The 23,149-nt window shown below is 37.4% G+C and overlaps 1 protein-coding gene across 3 annotated transcripts in view; it reads left to right on the top strand.

Moving 5' to 3' along the window:
- Positions 1–23,149, top strand: part of USP24 (ubiquitin specific peptidase 24) — a 153,859-nt gene that overhangs the window by 85,706 nt on the left and 45,004 nt on the right. For all 3 annotated transcript variants that reach the window (XM_037827113.1, XM_037827114.1, XM_037827115.1), the window contains exons 27-39: positions 40–138; positions 233–406; positions 3,290–3,375; positions 3,538–3,631; positions 4,683–4,838; positions 8,309–8,406; positions 14,749–14,844; positions 14,967–15,195; positions 15,899–16,058; positions 16,868–17,023; positions 19,226–19,296; positions 20,023–20,183; positions 22,231–22,292. In XM_037827113.1, the coding sequence (XP_037683041.1) occupies positions 40–138; positions 233–406; positions 3,290–3,375; positions 3,538–3,631; positions 4,683–4,838; positions 8,309–8,406; positions 14,749–14,844; positions 14,967–15,195; positions 15,899–16,058; positions 16,868–17,023; positions 19,226–19,296; positions 20,023–20,183; positions 22,231–22,292 (1,642 nt within the window). The remainder of the gene's footprint in view (positions 1–39; positions 139–232; positions 407–3,289; positions 3,376–3,537; positions 3,632–4,682; positions 4,839–8,308; positions 8,407–14,748; positions 14,845–14,966; positions 15,196–15,898; positions 16,059–16,867; positions 17,024–19,225; positions 19,297–20,022; positions 20,184–22,230; positions 22,293–23,149) is intronic.

Genomic DNA, 23,149 nt, shown 5'->3' on the forward strand with positions numbered 1-23,149 from the left:
TGAATTAACTCAAGACAATGTTGTAATTTTATTTTACAGGCTCACAGCAATGAAACCATAGGGAGTGTCCGGTGGAAGATAGCTAAGCAGTTGTGCTCTCCTGTGGATAATATACAGATATTTACAAATGATAGTCTGGTGGGTTTAAATAAACAGTTTATGGCACTTCAACCTGATAAGAGTACTTTCCTCTTCCTTTCCCCTTCAGTAATTAAGAAACCACTTTTTGCAGCTGACAGTGAATAAAGATCAAAAACTACTCCACCAACTGGGCTTTTCCGATGAACAAGTCCTTACAGTAAAGACTTCTGGCAGCGGGACCCCATCTGGGAGCTCAGCAGATTCCTCAACCAGCTCCAGCAGCAGCAGCAGTGGAGTTTTCAGTTCATCATATGCCATGGAGCAGGTACTGAGCAATAAATTTCAATTTAAAAGCAAGAATTTAACAATCATTTTCTTTTTGTATTCGGCTCATATGGATCTGGATTATTGTGTCCTTTTCTGTCAGACAAGTCCTCACCCTTCAGAATTGTATCACTGAGAAATGCTGACATTTAACTGGTAGAAGAAAATGTATGATTTATCAGTCTTCTGAACTGTAGAACATTCTGTCTGCTACTCACTGCTCCTCTTATACATCTCTCTTCATTGATTCATTGATTTTTCCCTCTCTACTGGGTCATTCCTATTAGCACTGAAATATGCTGTGTTATTTCTCCCACCTTTAAATAAAACCAGAAAAATTCATTCTTTACCCCAGTTCCGTCTTCGGTTATTACCCCATTCTTTCCTCCCCAAGTCAACAAAGCTCTTTGAAAGTGTTTCTAGGTTCCCTTTGCCGTTTTGTCTTGACACACTCCAGTCATGCTCTTTTCAAGATAATCTGTCACCTCCATCTCTCAGTACTCCTCTTGCTTGACATTTCAGCAGCAGTTGACACATATGATCTCTTTCCCTTGAAATAGTTCTTTCACTTGACTTTCAGCACTTGCCTGACTCTCCTCTTACCTCTCTGGCTGCACTGTTTTTGTCTCCTTTGCTATTTCCTCCTCATCTCCCTCATGCTTATACCAAGGAATTCCAAGACTCAGACCTTGGACCTCTCCTCTATCCTGTGTGCTAATTTCCTTTGTAATTTCATCCAACCTTAAAGCTTTAAATATTGTACGCACATTGATAACATCATCTTTAGCCTGAACTCTAGATATAGGAATCCATCTGCTTATTCAACATCTTCTCTTAAATGTCTGATAGGCATGCCAATCCTAATGTTTCCAGAACTGAACTCCTTATACCCCCACCGCTTTCCCCTCACCTCACACCTCTTCATCTCACAGTCTTGCCCTGTTTCAGTTAATGGCATCCCCATTCTTCTCTTTGCTCAATCCAAAATCCTTGGTGCTATCCTTGGGTTCCTTCTTTCTCTCACAGCCATATCCCTCAGGAGATCCTTGATTCTACCTTTAAAATACATTTCTACCTCCACAGCTTCCACACTGTTGCAGGCAACCATCATCCCTCACCTGGAGTGTGTCAGTAGGGCTCTAACTAGTGTCATGGCTTCTGCCCTTGAACCAGTCTCCACATAGCCACCAGCAGCCCATGATCTTATCAAATATAAGTCATATTATGCCGCTCCTTAGTTCAGATCCTCCAATGGCCCCTTCTCTCACCTAGAATAAGAGCCAGAGTGTTTATTAGGATGCACTGGGCCCAACTGACATGCTCTGTCTGACCTCTTTGAGTTCGTCTGAGAATTCTGAGCTCCTCTTACCACCTTCCGTTCATTCACACCATTCCAGCCATACTGGCCTCCATATAGGTCCTCAAACCATGTAGGACCTGTGTACTTGCTCTTCCCTTTGCCTAGAGAATGCCCTTTTATGATAGCCAGGTGGTTCACTCTCAGTTTCCTCACCTTGTATTCAAATGTTGCAGTCTCAGTGACGCCTTCTTTAGCAACCCTGTCTAAATTTTCAACCCACAACCCTAACCTTTTGCTTCTCATTTCCTTTCCCTACTTTACCTTTCTTTTTCTTTAACAATGTATTTTATTTATTCTTGTTTATTACTTGTCTCCGCCAGTAAAATGTAAACTCAGGAGAGCTTTTTCTTTTTTTTTTTGTCTCATATCCCCAGCACCTAAAATGGTACCTAGAACATAATAAATACCTAATTAGTATTTGTTGAATGCATTCATGCATCAATTGTTCAGTTTATTTATTTTGCACCTTCTCTTGTGTCAGGAACTGAGCTTGGCACCAAGAGTACGAAGTTGAAAAGAATTATTCTGCTTTCCAGGCTTTTACAGCCCAGAGAAATGAAGCAAAATAATACTAAATATTACGTAAAGAAAAAATATTTAAAAGACCCGTGGAATGTTTTTCCCCAGGGTTATTATATATATCCCTTTTATGTAATTCTCAGTGTAAGATCTTTGTGTGACTGTGCCTTTTTAATTATAGACCACAACCTTGCTATAGATATCAAAGGACTCTCTTTAGGTTTGGTATTAGTGTGGTGGGTTTTTAAGTAACTATACTTACATGTAGTGAGGATTTAAGAAAGATACCCCTCGCAGGAGGGTATTATGTCAGCTAATTATCAAAAAATACACTATACAGAGCTCTTAAAGTTTACCATTATTTTTAAACTATCTTATTTATCCTGAATTTATTAAAATGTTTCCCCTATATAAATACATTCTATAGTGGTGCCCAGTGTTTCTTATTGCTTACAGCAATAAGTAAATAGTACTCTTATCACATCTGAATTTCTTCCATGCCATTATATACTTTTTTATTGTTTCTCATCTTTAGATAAAAACAGGGTAACTTCTTCTTATCAGTTTAAATTACGTATATACATGTCCATTATATGTGACAAATATATACTACTTTAATACTCCCTTTAAAATGCTCATTATCTTGTTCGCTGCAGACAAGCGATGATCGGCTTTTGAAGGCACCTGCTGTTCGTTATATTAATTACATATGCCCCTTGTTTTACCTCTCTTCTGCCGCCTGCCTTTTGGCGTCTTAGCCCCTTCCCCAGCAGTTGGATAGGGGAAGGGACGCCAGGTAACAAACACCAGAAGGTAGTGACTCCCCCACTCTCTTGTGTTCCCACGTGTTGTTCTTTAATGCAGATGAGCACTGTGCTCCCCTCAAGCTTTGTGGTGGCCAGTCTTTCAGAAACATTTTTCTTTTTTTTTTAATTGTTTGTCAGTTTGATGAGAAAAGGGGAAAATTCTTTTGTGAATTTGTATTTATATTTTGTTTTCCCTCAGGAGAAATCCCTCCCTGGTGTTGTGATGGCACTTGTATGTAATGTATTTGACATGCTTTATCAGCTTGCCAATCTCGAGGAGCCAAGGTAAATATAAGTGTTTATGAAGCTTGAAAGAGAGAAAGTTACTAAGATTGGGGAACCTAGTAACTTTTCACTGGAAATGTACTTTACTTAACATTCCTTATTAAATGACTTCCTTAATGAAACTGCGACTTAAGTGAAAAAATTGTCTTTGAAAAATTTCAGGATAACTCTACGAGTACGAAAGCTTCTGCTCTTGATACCCACTGATCCAGCCATTCAGGAAGCCCTTGATCAACTTGATTCTTTAGGAAGAAAGGTATGAATATCTTGGACAGTTACTCACCTGGCATGGAAATTTTATATCATGATCCAGTGAAAATACAACATGAAATCATATTAAGGCCGTATGATACCATCTTTCCCATAAAGATTTTTCCACTTAGGAAAAATACCTTTGTCCTAAATGAAATCGGAACTCATATTAGGTTTTAAAGTATTTAGATAAAATCAGTAATGACACCAAATTTTAGAACTGGAAGAACCTTTAGTATCATCTACTTCTAACCCCCTTGATCATATGTTAGGAAACCAAAGCCTCATGAAAAGTGATTTGTCCAGAATCACTCTAGTTCTGATTGTATTCAGATGATTTTCTTCTGTTGTCATGGTGCCTCTCTGAATGTGATTGTTGCATAAGGTGGAGTAGCTTGCATAAAATATTATCATTTAATTTTTTCACAGTTGATATTTAAAGTTCACTGTTTAATTTTTTAGAATGTTGTTCCTTTAGGGTTTTATATATTGAAATTGTGTTTTACCTATAATAATTGTTTAATTTTATTCTCAGAATAAATTCGTTTAGAACAAAGTTGTTAGTATTGCTAAGTTGTGTATTTTATATTTCAGTGGTTGAAGTTTAGATCAGCTCATAATCTTGTCATGTATGGTTTATGTATTAATTTGGGAGAGAAGAAAACTAATGTAATTTACAAAATGTATCACTAATATTAGCTTTAAAAAAAATCCCCAAGACCACCACTTTAGCAGCATTATAATTAAAAATATTTAGGTATACAAATTTTAAAACACTGAAACAAATTTAAATGACCTTGCTAGTGTTGCGGAGAAAGCATTCTCAAAGGCCTGCATGTAGTGTTTGAATACTGTTGAGCACTTAAGATTTGTATGACAAGGTTGGATGTTTTTGTTAGTTACTACAGTGATGATTTTATGAGATTAATTTTTTTAAAATTTCACTGGCATGGCTTATATTGAAGAGGAAAAGATATTAGAATATGTACTGAGATCTGTTTCTCTCTAATTTGTTATCTTAAGATATGTATTCCTTTTTTTTCTTTGAATCGTAGAAAACATTGCTGTCTGAATCAAGTTCTCAGTCTTCAAAATCCCCATCCCTCTCTTCAAAGCAGCAGCATCAGCCTAGTGCCAGTTCAATTTTAGAAAGTCTGTTTCGATCTTTTGCTCCAGGAATGTCCACCTTCAGAGTGCTGTACAACTTAGAAGTAAGAAACCTAATTTCTTTTCATTTTCGTTTAATAGAACCATTTTGATTTATAGAGTCATGCTTTTGGATGTCAAAAAAATAAGTAAAGAGATATCTCTTATTATGAAATGATCTGTTAAAAGGTTAGTTTTGAAAAAGGGAAAAAAGAATATAAAGTGGAACTTTTTGTTGTTGTTTGCCTTTGAAAATGCTTGATATTTTTCAGTTTGTACCTGTGTACATTGTAAAATATTTGCAAAATAGCTTCTCTTTAAGTAAGTATAAACCTTATATATTAAATGTCTGGAAGTTTTGCACATTCTGTGTAATATGACTTATTAATCCACAGTTTTCTTGTAATTAAATGCATCCTCATTTTTTAAAAAGGTATTGTAATTTGTCAGCCTTACACTGTGAGGAATTTGTTGGTAAGGGTGTTAAATGTTAACATTTTTATTTCAAGGTAAAAAAAAAAGAAAAGCTGTTGAAAGTATTTGAGGGAAAAAAAAAAACCTTTGTTACCTTCATCCACCCCAGCCCCACCAAAGTGGGGTTAGATTAATAGATTTAGTTCTGGATACGTTTACTAATTGTTTCTTTTTTATAAGTTGTTGTCGTAGTCAAAGGGTTGGAGTTGAAAAAACTAGGTATTTGCTTAGAGATGTTACAAGTAAGACATATGGAAAGCTGGATATACTGAGTCTGGAAAGTGAAGCATAAGCAAAGCATCCTGGGAGCAGTTCTGCTCTATGAGAGTGATGGGTCATACCCTCCATGGCAGTTCAGCTCTAAAGAAAATAAAGTCCTGAGTGATTTTACTTTGTTCTAAAAGGCTATAGCCAGACAGTTATTTATTAAAGAATACAGATTAAAACCCAAACAGCCTTATTATTTATCTTGCCACAACAAAAGTCATTGGTAAGAGCTGCATCTACATTTTTTCCAAGTTTTATTTTATCTGACAATATAATTTGGAGTATATAATTATATTCATTCATTTTTCTGCTCTATATTGCTTTTATGTTCAAGATGTGATAACATTTCATATTTACCTTAAAATAATAATTCTGGAGGAAAAAAATGTGTTCAAAAAAAGAAAATATTACACAAATAAATGAACCATTTAAAAATAAAGCACATCCTTATTTAAAGTGGAACTTTAAAAATGTATGCAATATTACAAAATAGAAAATTGCTTAGAAAATGTTGGCCAATTTAAGCTTGTAAAATTTGCATCTTGCAATTAATGCCAGATTTGTTGTTTGCTTTTGAATTGCCAAAGAGTTAAGTTATAATTCTTAACACCTGCATTTGAAAACACCTAGGAAAACATGATGGGGAAAGGTTGTCATCAACTACCTACATTGCATTATCTTAGAGCCAAATTACTATAACAGCATAATAGTAAAATATCTCCAGTATAACTTTAGGACTTCTAAGTAACTTTAATTCGTTTGTTAGGTTGTCTTTTGTTTTGGGCACACATAACATTTGGGAAATCTAATGCTCCAGAAAGCACTTATTTTGGCTATTACCTGAAAGGTTAATTTCCTTGCATTTTGATCTTTAACTTAGGTTTGCCTGCTAGGGAATTTCAAAGCAGATATTCAAAGAGCCTTTCCTTTGAAGAAACTGTCATCTTCACAGACTTGTACATTAAGCATGGGTAGTATGCTCTTATGGATGAAGGGCCATCAACATGCAGGAAAGAGTAGAAGAGCAGAGGATTCCAGTTCTCTCATGTAGTCCTCATAATCTAAGGCTCATGAGCCTGTTAACACATAGGTTCATAGAAGCACATTTTCTAGAACAAAACTGATTAACTACATCTAGTTTAAAATCCTAGGGGAGCTAGGATAATATATATACATACATATGTATTTTTTTATCATAAGTAAATGAGCAAATGCCGAGCAAGCACTTGTACTAAACACCTTACCTTCATGTTATCTTATTGAATCCATACAATCTTCAGAGGTGGAAATATTGCCCCCATTTCACTGATAAAAAAAACTGAGGCAAAAAGGAAAATATATGCCTAAGGTCTCTCCATTACTGTGCTGGTTTGAATGTATTATGTCCTCCAGAAAAAGCCATATTCTTTGATGCAATCTTGTGGGGCAGACATATTAGTGGGGATTAAGTTGGAACGTTTGGATTAGGTTGTTGGCATGAAAATGCCCCCCACCCAACTGTAGGTGATAACTCTAATGAGATATTTCCATGGAGGCATGGCCCCACCCATTCAGGGTGGGCCTTGATCTGTGGAGCCATATAAATGAGCTGACAAACAAAAGGAACTCAGTGCAGCTGTGAGTGATGTTTTGAAGAGGAGCTACAGCCAAGAGGGACACTTTGAAGAAAGAACAGGAGCTGCAGATGAGAGATCATTTGAAGACGGCCGTTGAAAGCAGACTCTTGCTCCAGAGAAGCTAACAGAGGACAAATACCCCAAGTGCAACTAAGAGTGACATTTTTGAGGAACTGCAGCCTAGAGAGGAACATCCTGGGAGAAAGCCATTTTGAAACCAGAACTTTGGAGCAGATGCCAGCCACGTGCCTTCCAAGCTAACAGAGGTTTTCCAGATGCCATTGGCCATTCTCCAGTGAAGGTACCCAATTGCTGATGTGTTACCTTGGACACTTTATGGCCTTAAGACTGTAACTGTGTAACCAAATAAACTCCCTTTTATAAAAGCCAATCCATCTCTGGTGTTTTGCATTCTGGCAGCATTAGCAAACTAGAACAGTTACTAAGTGGTAAAACTGAAATATGAGCTAGATTTGTATTTCTGGTACTATATTATGTTTATTTATATGAAATAATTCTCTTCTTATCCAAATAGTCAGTTAAAATTTCCTTTAGGTAGGAAAGGTAGTGCTACCAAAGGGACATGGACAGTCATGTCAGACACACCTGGATTTGAATCCTAGCCATGTAACTTTGGGTGGGGTGTCACTTAGCCACTCAAGTCTCATTTCCCTCACCTAATAAAGTAGAATGTACATGCTAGGCCTAGGTAGATAAATAGATAATGCACATTGAGTACCTTATCTTATACTTCATCTTATGGTTAGCATTTGTTGAGCATGGTAGATGCCCAATAAATAGGAGTTAGAGTAATTAAGGCGCTCATCTAGCATTGCAAATATATCGGCTCTTTTATAAAACTTTGGTTTATAGACTTTTCAGGAACACATCTAGCACATCATACAAAGTTATCTGTTCTTATCTAAACCCGAGGGTCATGTAAAGAAGAGCACCAACTTTCTTCTGAATGGAAATATTTTTGTTACTAAGTAAACAATTTGAAAAACATGATCATTTTAATTGTAAACCATCAGAACCTTTACACTTCTGGAGGAAAGAATGAACAGTGTGGCAGCATTTAAAGAGATTGACTCAGGTTGTCTGAATGTTTTACTTAGTAAAGGGGCAATTTCTGCTGGAAATGTTGGGATGATTAATTGTGCTTTTCTGTTTCCTAGGTTCTGAGCTCCAAACTCATGCCTACAGCTGATGATGACATGGCAAGAAGCTGTGCAAAATCCTTTTGTGAGAACTTCCTCAAGGCAGGAGGTTTGAGGTTAGAGTTTCGATGTAATGTTATGTGGGTTCCAAAAGGGAATATAGTTATTTTAGTTAATTTCTTCCAAAAAGCTTTGCTTATTCCTATAAGATATTACCTGAAGCATATAAAAGCTATAATGAGAAGAAACGGTGTTCCAATCCTTTAGAATATTTTAATTCATTTTATGATTTTTGATTATTTGAAAAAGTTACAGAAGCAAGCCTCTTTCCTCTCTGGTAATGGGAAAAATTCTTAAAAAGAATTGTGGCAAGAGGGCTATGTCTGTTACTTTTGATTTCCACATCAGTTTGGGATAAGGTGAATTTGATTCCCAATTACCCATATTGTGTAAGGCATATCTCTTAGTGGTGGAGATGCAATGATAAATTATATATTACCCCTGCCCTTGAGATGCTCATGGTTTAAAAAAGAATATGATTGACATTGAAGTAGAGACATAAAAAAAGTGCTTGGGGAGAGGGTCAAAAATAAAGCCATGGTTAAATTTGCTTGAGGGTAGTAAGGTTAGGAAATGCTTCGCAAGAAGTGGCATTTGTGCTGGGGATTGAGAAATAAGTAGCAATTCCCTAGGTAAATAACGAGGGAAAGGGCATTTGGGGGTGGGGTAGGGATGGAGAGAGGCACATAATGAGTAAAAGCATGGAGGTGCATGACCTGTCCTGGGAACTACAATTGCCTGGTAAGGCTAGAGCAAAGAAGAAAAATATATAAGAAAGAGTCACCTTGAGGAATTTGGACATTGTCTTATAGGCCATGGAAAAACAGGAAGTTTCTAAGCAAGGAATTACCTAGAACAATTACTCTGACAGCAGTGGAGAAGATGAATAGAAGTGGGAGAAACTGGAGGCAGGGGAAACTGTTAAGAGCTGTGGCAGTGGTACAGAGAAGAGAGGACAAGTCTTAAATTGAGGACAGTGGCAGGGTGACATTTATAAGGTAAAACAGACAAGTTTTTGTGAGTAGTTTGATATGGGGTAGGGACATTTAGTAATTGTAGAAAGTTACAATTTCTGGCTTGGGAGAGTGGGTGAATGGTGAATCTTTAGTTAATATGGGGAGTATTCTAAGTTTGGGGGGGATGGAGTTAATGGGAAGGCAAAGAAATAAATTTAACTGGATATGAGAGGTACTGCTGTGCATCATATGAAGTGGATGGCTTGGATATGGTGTTTAGGAGAGAAGTGGAGAATGGTGTTAGAACTCTGGAAGAGACTTCAGTGTGTAAGTAAAGCCATTACGGCATAAGCCAGCTGACAAAAAGAGTTGAGTGGCAGTTTAAGGTAAGGAAGTAGAATCAGTACGTAGAAAACTCTCCTTTAAGATGAGTGAGGAAAAGGGGGTGACAGCAGCTTGAAGGGAAGAATAGCTGGGGGAAAAGTTTGCTTTTCTGTTTTGATTTGAGGTTGTGGAAGATTTGGTTCTCATTGTAGATTGACTAGAGGGAATGAATAAAGAAGAAGAAAATAGAGATAAAAGACAAAGGAATTTTTAGCCCTATCTGGATTTGCCCCAGTAGGGAGTAGGCATGCCATTTCCTCTGGGCTAGATAGAAGTGAAGACCAACTTGAAGATTGTGCAAAGGATAGTTGAAGGAATTCCTCTTTGGAGGTCCTGAAGGAAAGAGAAGTTGGGTTGGGACCTTGAGATAAAGGGGATGGGAAAAAGGGAAACGGGGCCTAAAAGAATTCACAAGCATTGTGGGAGGTCAAGCACACATCTACAGTTTTATTCTTTGTTCAAATTTTAAAGATGTTTTTAATAAAACTCACTTCAGATTACTCAGCCAATTATAGAGCCAGTAATAAAAACATTTTACTTTTGGCTTGTTTTTGTTTGTCAGTTAATTCATGTACTGAACATTGTTCTAAGCATGGGAACAGAGCAGTGAATAGATTAGATAAAAATCCCTGTCCTCATGAAGCTTACATTCTAGAGGAAGAGACAAACAATAAATAAATAAGTAAAAGTGTGTGTCAGGGGAGAACCTAAGATGGCGGCTAGGTGAGACAGGGCAAAAAAACAACTCTGTGAAAAATACTAGATAAAACCAGAAAGTGATCCAGAACACCAGTTTCAGCAATGCACCAGCTGGACAAGGTCTGCTAAAACCACAGGGACTGTGCACTTGGTGAAACCGGGAGTCTGCATTCTGAAACGAGTGAGTAAGCCAGCTGAAAATCCTGCAGCCGCGCTGCAGTGTGGGGAACCGGGGATTGGCGTTTGGAGACAGACTAGTTCTTCTTAAAAAAAAAAACAACCCAGGAGCGGCTGCAGTTACGATGGCGAGAACCACGCAGTGAAGCACGGCAGGAGCGGTCTGTGCCAACCTCTCGGTGTCTGGCATTGAGGATAGACCACTGCTGATTCCCTCAGGGCCAGGAGGGCAGAGGGGAGAGCCAAAAGTAGAAAGAAACTGTGCTGCTTGCAGCTGGCTCCCCTGTGGGCTGGAGACACTCCTGCCCGGGGCCATACCCATAAGCCCAGAGCCATGCCAGGAAACCCAGTGTGATGGGGAGTGTATCCCATGGCACTGCACACATGCCACAATATCGGCCGTGGACAGTGGCCTTGGGTGCATGCACAGCTAGTTGTCCCAGAGCTGGGAAGGCAGAGCTGTGCGAAAAGGGGAGGTTTGAGACGCCCCATTCAGCCATCTTTGCATCAGGCTGGGAATGCCCCTGTACAGCCCGACGGCCCGGGGCTTCCCTTGAGGGACTGTGCACACTTGTGACGTAGCACAGCCTTCCCTCAGCAGAGGTCCTGGAAGATCACAGCTGAGAACGGGGTGGGGGGGGGGGTCCCACTCAGAAATCCCAGGGACCCTAGTCAATGCTGGGGCTTTGTAGGTCAGTGGCAGAGAAAATCTGGGGCAAAACTGAAATGAAGGCTTAGACTCTTGCAACAGCCTTGAATTTCCGGGATCATTTGGGAGGTTTGATTATTAAAGCTGCCCTGCCTCCCTAACCACCCAGACACACGCCCCACAGTCAGGGTAGACAGCACCAACAACACACCCAAACTGAGTTCACCAATTGAACCCCACAAGAATCATTTCCGCACACACCACAAAGTCAAGGTTGAGGAGAACTGACTTGAGGGGTGTAGGTGACTCGCAGATGCCATCTGCTGGTTAGTTAGAGAAAGTGTATGCCACCAAGATATAGATCTGAAAAATTAGATTGGTATTTTTTACAACTTGAAAGAACCCTATCAAGCAAAGCAAATGCCAAGAGGCCAAAAACAACAGAAAATCTTAAAGCATGTGCTAAAACCAGATGATATGGAGAACACAATCCCAAAGACCCAAATCAAATTATCAGAAGAGACACAGTACTTGGCACAGTTAATCAAAGGACTATAGTCAAAGAATGAGAGCATGGCACAGGATATAAAGGACATGAAGAAGAACATGGCACAGGATATAAACGACATAAAGAAGACCCTAAAAGAGCATAAAGAAGAAATTGTAAGAGTAAATAAAAAAATAGAAGATGTTATGGAAATAAAAGAAACTGTTGGTCAAATTAAAAAGACTCTGGATACTCATAATACAAGATTAGAGGAAGTTGAACAACGACTCAGTGTCCTGAGGTCCACAGAACAGAAAATGAAAGAACAAAAGAAAGAATGGAGAAAAAAATTGAAAAAATCGAAATGGATCTCAGGGATACGATAGATAAAATAAAACGTCCAAATTTAAGACTCATTGGTGTCCCAGAAGGGGAAGAGAAGGGTAAAGGTCTAGAAAGAGTATTCAAAGAAATTGTTGGGGGAAAACTTCCCAAACCTTCTACACAATATAAATACGCAAAGCATAAATGCCCAGCGACTCCAAGTAGAATAAATCCAAATAAACACACTCCAAGACATATTTTGATCAGACTGTCAAATACTGAAGAGAAGGAGCAAGTTCTGAAAGCAGCAAGAGAAAAGCAATTCACCACATACAAAGGAAACAACATAAGACTAAGTAGTGGCTACTCAGTGGCCACCATGAAGGCAAGAAAGCAGTGGCATGACATATTTAAAATTCTGAGAGAGAAAAATTTCCAACCAAGAATACTTTATCCAGCAAAACTCTCCTTCAGATTTGAGGGAGAGCTTAAATTTTTCAGACAAACAAACGCTGAGAGGTTTTGCCAGTCAAAGACCTGCCCTACTTCAGATACTAAAGGGAGCCCTACTGACAGAGAAACAAAGAAAGAAGAGAGAGATATAGAGAAATTTAACAGGCATATATAGAACCTTACATCCCAAATCACCAGGACACACATTTTTCTCTAGTGATCATGAATCTTTCTCCAGAATAGACCATATGCTGGGACATAAAACAAGCCTCAATAAATTAAAAAAAAAAAAAAAAAAAAAAAACATATTCAAAGCACATTCTCTGACCACAATGGAATACAAATAGAAGTCACTAATTTTTGAATTGTAACTCCACTATTTACTTCCTACATCATATAAAATACACAAACTCTAATGACAGATCAGTGGTTTTGGACTCAATGTAAAATATGTAATTTTTGACAAGAACTATATAAAGGTGGGGGAATTGAGGAGTATAGAAACATAGTTTACGTGTCCTATTGAAGTTAAGTTGGTATCAAAGAAAAACAAGATTGTTATGGATTTAAGAGGTTGATTTTAAGCCCCACAGTAAACACAAATTATCAGAGAATGTGACCATAGAGATGAAAAGTATAGTATGGGTTACGAGAAGTGGGGAAAGGGGCAATTGGGCGTTAAGAAATGAGTGTAGGGCTGCTGTTTATAGTGAAGGGAAATTTCTAGTAATGGATGGTGGAAAGGTAATAGCATTACAACATTCTAAATGTAATTAATCACACTAATGGAATGCTAGGGAGGGGGTGGAATGGGAAGATTTAGGCTGTATATATGTTTCCACAATTGAAAAAAAAAAAAAATCTAAATAGATGACAATTGAATGCCAAGGGTGACCCTGGATGGGATCTGAGCTTGGAGGACAGGAGGCTCAAAGGGACACAGTTGAGACATAAGGAAAAAAAAAAAAAAGGAAATATAGAATGTAAGATTGTATCAACATTGAATTTCTTGAATTTCTTAGCTGCGTTTAGTGGGTTTGCAAAAAAGAATGTTCTTGTTTGTGGGAATTGTATATGTGAATTATAGTGTTTGTTCAAGGATGTGTGCAGCTAGCTCTCATATGTTCAGAAGACAGAGCAATAGATGATGGATGATAGGGAGGGAGGGAGGGAGGGAAAGAGAAATGGCTGTGTGACAGCATGTTAAAGTTGGTGGATGGGGTATTGGGGGAGGGGGGTCAGGGTATGCTGGAGTTCTGTGTATGGGGTTTGTATTGTTTTTGCAACTGTTCCTATAACTTTGAATTTATTTCAAATTAAAATTAAAAAAAAAAAAGAAAAAAAAAGTGTGTATCAGACAGTGATAAGAGCTGTAGAGAAAAATAAGACAAGGAAGGGAGTATGGGGGGTGTTGCAATTTTTAATAGGGTCATCAGGGAAAGCTTCACTGATGAGGTGATATTTTACAAAAACCTTAAGAGGTGAGGGAGTGAAGCATGGAGATGCCTGGGGAAAAGCTTTCCAGAGGGAGCAAACAACACATAACCCCTGCAGTGGGGACATAACCTCTTGTGTTCAGAGACCAGCAGGAGGCCAGTGTGGTGGGGGTACAGTGGGTGAGGCAGAGTATTGGGAAGGAGGTTAGGAAAGTCCCAGATGTCACGTTATATAAGCTCTTACAGGTTACTGTGAAGACTCCCCTTTTTTCTCTGAAGGAAGTAGGTAGCCTAGCTTTGGAGGATTTTGTGCAGAGCAGTGCCATGATCTTGACTTACACTTTAAGAGGATCACTTGGGTTGATATTCAGAGAGTAAACTTGGGTAGATGGATGATCAAGAGGAGAAGCCATTAGGCCATCTAGGAAGCTTTTGCAGTAACATAGGTTGTGGTGGATGTGTTGAGAAACAGCTTGATTGAATACATGAGATCTGGATATATTTTTTAATTGATAGTTCAACTAGTACCAAGAGAGCAGTTTTTCATTGAACTCAAACCATTTAGTGAAAAGGGGAAGTATGTAAACACTCTGTCTTGGATATCTTTTTGGCTAGGCAAGGAGTCTAATTCTAAAATGGACCAGGAGGATTATAGACATCATAGGAAGTAATTGTGATAGAAATCTGTATGGTCTATTTTTATGTAAGGCTCTTGTAGAAACTTTAAGTAATTGATAACATTTATGAACAATTAAATTACATAAATTTTCTTTGGAAGGAATAGAGGTCTTTAATATCCAGCCTTTTTTCTTTTCTTTTCTTTTCTTTTTAAGTTTGGTTGTAAATGTCATGCAAAGGGATTCCATCCCATCAGAAGTAGACTATGAAACAAGGCAGGGTGTTTATTCCATCTGTCTACAACTTGCAAGGTATGTAAATATATTGTATCAGCTTTATAAGGCTATACTTGCCTTTATTCTTCTTCCAAAACCCCATAATTTAAAAGTGTGAAATGGCCTTGCATAAGCCTAGCTTTTTATTTCACTTTAAGATTTTTACTTGTCGGACAAACAATGCCCACATTATTAGATGAAGACCTCACCAAAGATGGCATAGAAGCACTTTCTTCTCGCCCATTCCGAAATGTCAGCCGACAGACAAGCAGGCAGATGTCCTTATGTGGAACCCCAGAAAAGTCATCCTACCGACAACTGTCAGTATCTGATAGGTCCTCTATTAGGGTTGAGGAAATCATCCCTGCTGCACGAGTTGCAATACAAGTAAGTGATTTGTGTATTCAAGAAATATTAAGTACTTCCTATTTAGAAGGCACTATTTGGTGGGGAGAGGGCACTGTGTAGATATAAAAATGATGAAGAAATGAATATTGCCTTCAGAAAACTTATTGTAAGAAGAGAATGCTAGTGCAGAAATAACTGTAATTCAAGATAGAAAATATCAAGTGGTAAAAGAGAACTGCAAAGGCATATGTTCTATGGGCCAACAAAGGAAGAATTTTTACCTTCACCTGTGGCTATCATGGATGATTTTGTATAGGAGGTAGCATTTGGTGTTAGGCCTTGACGAGTACATAGGGATTAGATTATTTGGAGAATTGGGGAGAGAAGAGCTGTTCCAGCAGAAGGGAGAGCATGACCACAATTAAGAGATACAAAGCCAGAGCTTGTATGTGATATATTCACATAGGTCAAAACATAGTTATGTGGGAAGGAGGAAATAATAAAGATTAGAATGGCAAAGGGTAATTTGAGACCAGATCATGGAAATCGGAGTCTGTTCTATGGGTAATGGAGAGACATTAAAAGTCTTTTAACAGTGTGATAGTGTTAAGAAGGCTGTGCTTTTGGATAATCTTGGAGGGGAAAGAGTTACAAAATTCAGACCAATAAGAAGGTTATAGAAGTAAGTGGAATGTCCTCAAGTGCTGCCTTTTCTCTTAACATTCTTTCCTTACTTCTTTAGACAATGGAAGTAAGTGATTTCACTTCTACTGTGGCTTGTTTCATGAGGTTGTCATGGGCTGCAGCTGCAGGACGACTTGACCTTGTTGGCAGTAGCCAACCGATTAAAGAAAGTAATTCTTTGTTTCCTGGTGGAATTCGAAACAGACTCAGCAGTTCAGGTATTAACCAGAAAAAATAATTAGATCATTGGACGGGAAATAGCTATAAGAATCATATATGTATATATGTTTGTCAGAATCACAAAAAGAAGAAAACTTTCTCTTACTTTTGAGCCTGAGTAAAAATTCATTAAGCCATACGCTCAAAAATGTTGCACATTACTGTATGTATGTCATACATGATTTAAGAAAAAAAGTGTTTATAAACACATAGAGTGAGGAAACGGAATCAAGCAGAATTTTTAACATAGCTGAGTGTAAAAGCTGTCATGGGCCAAATGATTGTGACTGTAATGCAAATTCGTCTAGAATTCCTATGTAGAAAACAGTTGCTTCTTGGTTTGGTCAGTTGTTTTCTATTAGGCCTTCATAAATAGCTTTATTTCTCAGCCTCATTTGGTTTTCCTGCTCAGTCTACATGCTTCTAAATACCTCGATCATAAAAAAGTTTTTAAAATATATGTCAAACAGTAAAATGCAGAAATGTTAAGTATACAGAATTTTCATATACATATAATTCAAGATCAAGATACAAGATACAGAACATTCCAAATACCCTAGAAAAACTCTCTTGTGCCCCTAAGATTTGTTTTGCCTGATAAACATATTTTGCAGGTTTCCAAATGTGTTTTAAGTGTAAAGCAGTTATAGTGTTAGAAACAAAGTGATTAAATCGTTCTTATTTCTTAGGCTAAAGTGCTTTCTTGAACTATTTGATTTCACAGGGTTCTGGAATACATTAAAAGAATATTCGAAGATTGCATAGTTCCTGTAGGATCCACAGTGAACTTCTGCTTGCTTATTTTTAGGAAGCAATTGCAGCTCTGGAAGTGAAGGAGAAGCAGTTGCCCTGCATGCAGGAATCTGTGTTCGACAACAGTCTGTATCCACCAAAGACTCGCTGATTGCTGGAGAGGCTTTGTCTCTCCTTGTTACGTGCCTACAGCTTCGGAGCCAGCAGCTGGGTATGTAGGACACCTGCTTGTGATTAATCACTTTTAGGGAAAGGCCAGGTTTCTGTTGGAGATGATTTATATTTCTTCATAGATAAGATCATATTACTAGAAATGAAAATGGGGGGAAAGTTGGTATATGGAGTATGTAAGTATAGTCCTAGAGTAGTTAAATTCTAAACAAGTCTTTATTGAGCATTTTATCTCCAGAGTCCCATGGTAGGTGTTACAAGGACAGTGTGTCTGTCCTCCAGGAGCTTACTGTCCAGTTGAGGTATGAAAACAACCCAAATTTACTGTTTCATAAAATTATAGAATTAGAATTATGTATCAATTTCTAAATTGATAGTGACTCCAGTATTAAGAATTATAAAACTTAAGGTTTTCCCTTTCATGTTTATTCATGGCTTTAGCACACTGGGGCTATTGTTCTTTTAACATTAGAACACCCCAGGGCTCAGTCCCTCATCATTACCTCTTCTCTGTCTACACTCAGCCTCATGGTGATCTCATCCTGTTTCTCTGCCTTAAATTCCATCTATGTGCTGGTGACTGCTAAATTTGAATCTGTAGCTTAGACCTCTCCCCTGATTCTCTTCACTTGGATATCAAATAGACATCCCAAACTTAACATGTCCAGAACTGAACTCATAATCTTACCCATATTAAGCAAAACTTTTCCCAGCTTAGTTAATGGCAGTTTCATTTTTCCAGTTGTTCTGGCCAAAATCTTGGCGTCATCCTTGATTTCTTCTTTTTCACATATCCTTCTTCAAACTGTATTGACATTCCACCCCTTAGTACCACCTCCACTATTAATGCCCCTTCTGATCTGCCATCATCTCTGTTGAATTATAGCAATAGTTTTCTAATTAATCTCCCTGCTTCTGCCCTTGCAGTTTAGTCTCTGCACAGTAACCAGAGTGAACCTTTAAAATTTAAGTCAGATTGTGTTGCTTCTCCGTTCAAGCCTTCCAGTGGCTTCTCAGTTCACACAGAGTGTTTACCAAGACCTCTAAGGCTGGACACAGTCCACCCCCTCGATACCTCTTTGCCTTCCCCTTGTCTCATTCTCCTCCTCTCCCTCTCATCCACTGTGTTTCAACCATCCTGGCCTTGCTGTTCCCCCTGCACGCCAGGTACTTTCCTGCTCAGGGCCCTTACACTGGCTCTTCCCTATTTCTGGTCTGTTCTTTCCCCATATATCCAAAAGTGTCACTTTCTTAGTGAGCTGTTTCCTGACCACCTTTTAAAAAATTACAACCCTCCCCTCAACCCTGCCCTTCTCAAATCTCTTACCTTATTTTTTTCTATAGCACTTATCACTTTATAACATACAATATAATTTACTTATTTGTCATGTCTATTGTTATCATCCCTTCCCTAACAAGATTGTAAGTTCCAGGAGGACAGAGAGTTTTGTCCACTTTGTTCCCTGCTAAATCTGTAGCACCCAAGTACTTCCTAATGTGTAGTAGGCCCTCAAATATTCAGGAATGAAGTCTTAGCAACTCTACTTTAAAAAATTGTACCAACACATAGGAGCCCTATTCCTAAGCCATCATTACTGAATCAGACTGCTTGTTATGTAGAATTGGTGATCATTCTGTATTTAGTATAGCATCCAAACTAATCACATAAACCAGAGGCAAAGGTAAGCATATAGAAAAAGTTAAATATTTATGGAACTTTTAAGATAGTGTACAGAATTATTTACTTTGAGCAAGAATGCTTTTGAAGATTTCTATATGAGAAGTCATTATGAAATATTCTTAAACATGTGACATACTCTCTTTGATTTCCCTAGAATTGTTTAATTTATTTAGAGATATTTTCAAATCAAGATGAAAAATTATGTTCCCTCCAAACTTTTGTTTTTCATTTGTAAGTTTATTTTAGAGTACGTTTTGTAGCTCACAAGTATTGGTAGTTGTTTAGTACAATAAATATTTATTCTGTAACTGAAAGGTGCAAGGCGTTATTGTACTAAAATAAATGTGGGGGTACAAAGATGACTAAGACATGATTCCTGCTCTTGAGCTTCTTAGAACTTCCTGTGGTAAACTGATGGACATAGAAACAGTTGTAGAAGGTCCTGAATTCTGATAACATTTAGAAGAAAAGCTGAATTTCTGCTCAAATTAAGCTTAAGAAATTATTCAAAAATTTTGTCTAACTTGATTATTTTTTTCTCTTAATTCTCCTTATTGTTAGCATCTTTCTATAATTTGCCCTGTGTTGCTGATTTTATCATCGATATTCTGCTTGGATCTCCAAGTGCTGAAGTAAGGATTTTTAAAATTGCTATATAAAAATCCTTTTGGTTCCATTCCATTGTGGGTCTCTTGGATACCCATGAACATTGTGGGGAGTACAGAAGGAATGGCATTTAGTCCTCTCAGGGAGTCACACAAAGAGGCCTCAAACCATGCTGAAGGCAGAGTGGCCATTCTGCCTTCCTTTCTCCTACCTCCTCCATATTCCACCAAAAGTTAGGAGACTGCTGCTATAATTCATAGGAGACTAATTAGATTTAATTTTATCATGAAAAAACAGTTTACGTTTGTATAAAACAAACATTGAAACAGCCAATGTTCAACGTCCATAGTTTACCAAGGCAGCTGGTGTTAAATGTTAACTTATTGGTTAAAAGCAGGAAAGACCAATTTTAAGCTGTGAACTTTCATTAGGTTTTAGAATTCTGAATTTTTTACTTGACCTTAAAAATTAACTTTTTGAACACTTGGAAAGATTTTTTATCTTATTTTTATTTACATTAAGTTGTACACATATTGATTGGAATAGAAGCAGTTCCTAAACGGTACTTATTTTTAATCAGCCCTAGTTTATGCAGTGGAAACTCTGCCATTAACAATTGAAATTCTCATGCCTTTGTAGTACCCTCAGTAACTTGAATGAATAAATAGTATAGCCTTTGGAGGAAAGTAATATTTTAACGCTTAAATGTTGATTGGTTTATACATCCTTTGCGATTAATATTATAATTTCAGATTCGCCGTGTTGCCTGTGATCAGCTGTATACACTTAGTCAGACAGATACTTCAGCTCACCCAGATGTACAGAAGCCAAATCAGTTTCTCTTAGGCGTCATTCTCACGGCTCAGCTACCTCTCTGGTCCCCAACCAGTATTATGAGAGGGGTCAATCAGAGGTATGTAATAAAGATTAAAAAGCTCAACTTACACAGAAAAAGAGAAAGAATAAATAATGATTTATGTTCTTCCTCCCTAAAGTCCACAGTGTGCTACTGAGATGATCAAAGAATTTCTTCTTTCTTTTTCTAACGTTTGTGCCCTGAAAGAGAGGGCATTTCAGTTTTTTCTCCCCATTCAGGACAGGAGAATTAGAAGAAACACTACCAGGCTTTCTCCTCCTCTGCGGTCCCCAAACCCCACCTCCACCCCATCTGGTCCACCTACCCTAAGGAAAAGGAGGCACTCATCTGGTCGGTGAGAGCCTGAAATTATTTGAGCCAGTCACTATGTAAATGTCACACTGCCTGTGACCTTTACTTTCTCAGCATATTTCTTGGCTCCATGTCTAGAGGTAGCTGAAGTATTCTTCCAGCTTGGTTTTACACATGCCTGGGCAGGCAGGAAAGGCTTGTGGTCCATGCCCAAAGGATGACTTGGGTGATTCCATCCTGCCTGTCCATCTTACAGAAGGCTGCATGCTTGGGTGCCCTGATCTAAGCCCAAGATGGGAGATAGGAGGCTCCATTTTGACTTTGACCTCAACTTTAAGCCACTTTCTCCAACTCACCTTTACCAGAGAGCTCCTCCCATGGCACTTACAAGGTGCTATAGGGATTTGTGAAATCTAGATTTGCTTTCCTTTATAAATTAAAGCCTTGGCAGGAAAGAGGAATTAGGGCTACTCTGAGCTTCTAACTATAAACTTCTAAGCCTTGATTCTTTTTAGTAGCTAAATTTTCTGATATAAAATGTATAATCTAAAATTTCCTCAAATTGAGTTATAATTTAATCTGTCATTTTACAGTTCTTCATTACAGGATTAAATGTGTATTTCAAAATTTGTTATGTTCTCACACACTTCCTAATATATGGGGATTCATGGTCTACATATAAAAGTCTCAAATATTATTTTGAAACAACCTTTTAACACTCTAGATTTATAAGTAAGGAAGAAGTCAGAATATTGGTTTCTTAAATAAGATCATTGTGGATGACTTAGAAATGTTAAAAATTTAGCTAATAACAATTATGTTACAGTTTATCAACAAGATTTAACCTGAATTAGACATTAGCTGTGTGTTTCTAATAATGAAAAGTAATTATTTAATGGTGTAAAACCAAATGCCAGAAGATAGTACATATTTTCCCTTATTAATAATAGTAATGATGTTGATGATAGCACTTGCCATGTGCTAATTATGTGCCACATAGCATGCTAAATTCTATATATATATTCATCATTTAATCCTGAAAACTGCCAAATGAGTTGGGCAGTATGATTATCCCTATTTTTTTTTAACAATCATAATCCTTGGGAAATTATATGCTCTCATCATTTAGTCCATGTTTGAGGCTCTTTCATTTAGTTTTTGTGAATGTGTATGTGTGTATTTCTAATACTCTAATAAGCATTTCAGAAATTAGAAAACTGGGAGTTAGAGGTGAAATAAATTGTCCATTGTCCATGGACACTTAGGTATGAGGAATGGATCCAGGTTTAAAACCAAGTCCTGTCTGATTCTAAAACCTGTGCTGTTCAAATACTTTCCCTGTCTCATATTCTTCTTACCCTGCTTTATTTTCTTTCTTAGCACTTACCACTTGACATATATGTGCATTTTTACTTGGCTCCTGTGTTCTTTTGTTTACAATTTCCATAAAACAGTTCCAGGCATATGGTAGATGCTTAATAAGTACTGGTTGATCATTTGTATGAATGCATTACATATGCCATCAATGCATACATTATTACAAGATGTTACCAATTTATTGTTCATTCTCTTTACACTATTATTATTCCTATACCATATGTATATATGTAAACTCATTAATGTGCTTCTTGCTTAAATATAGACACTGAATCAATATAAAAATAGTTATCTTATGCTTAGGAAAATTCTTTTTCAGTTGTTTTATGAGGAAAATACTTGTTCTTAATAAGGAAAATAATTTTTATTTTCAAATAAACCGCTTTCTAATAACTGAAACCTATCTGATTTTCAGACTATTATCTCAGTGTATGGAGTATTTTGATCTGAGATGCCAATTATTAGATGATCTGACAAGTAAGTAAATGTCTAAATGTCTGACGGATTTGTCTTGGAGATTGGAGAAGCAGGGGAAATAAGAGAGAAGATCAAATGAGCACTTATAAATGTGACATATATCTCAGATATGAGTAGGATTGTGATTATTGTTTGAAGTTGAATTTTGTTTTCTTGAAAAGATCACATAAGCCATGAGCTCTCCAACCATTAATGTAGCTGATTTTGAAAAGTGTTCAGACGCTCATGTTTTAATTACACTAACAGAACTATTAGCAAGAGTCATTTTCTCAAGTGTTTTCAGTTCTGGCAAATTCAAAGGTTGATCATTGAGGGAAAAAGGAAATCCATTGAGGCATGTTGATAAAGAAATTAGTTAAAATTTTGGTTAGGTGATGGAACTATTGTTAGATATTCTCTTGCTAGGGAGTTTGGACTTTAATCATCTGTGCTTACCCTGAAATAATGCAAATGTTATGTTGGAAAGCTCTGTGTTAATTTTAGTTGTTCAAATCAAGAGTTTGTTGGTTTAGTACCCATTCTCTTACACAAAGGAGTTGCTTCTACTTACAGGAAATAATAAAATAAAAATCAGGATCAACAAAAATACTAATTGGCAAAGAATGTCAAGGCCAGGAAGAAAAAAAATGTACCTTGTACATATAGTCAGGGTGTAAAGCCTTACACGGTCAGAATTTGGTTGTGAAGTTCCTGGAGGCCAAAGGTAAAAAGGAAACAGCACATGGTTGGTTGTTCTGAACACCCTAGAAGAGACTGAATGGTTTCTCTAAAGAAGCAAATTTTTTTTTTTTTTTAAGTGACTGTCTTATATAGAAAGTACAGTAGGTAGCTAAGAAAATTTAGAAATAAAAATTGGC

The sequence above is a fragment of the Choloepus didactylus genome, chromosome 2, assembly GCF_015220235.1.
Source record: "Choloepus didactylus isolate mChoDid1 chromosome 2, mChoDid1.pri, whole genome shotgun sequence".
NCBI lineage: Eukaryota > Metazoa > Chordata > Mammalia > Pilosa > Megalonychidae > Choloepus > Choloepus didactylus.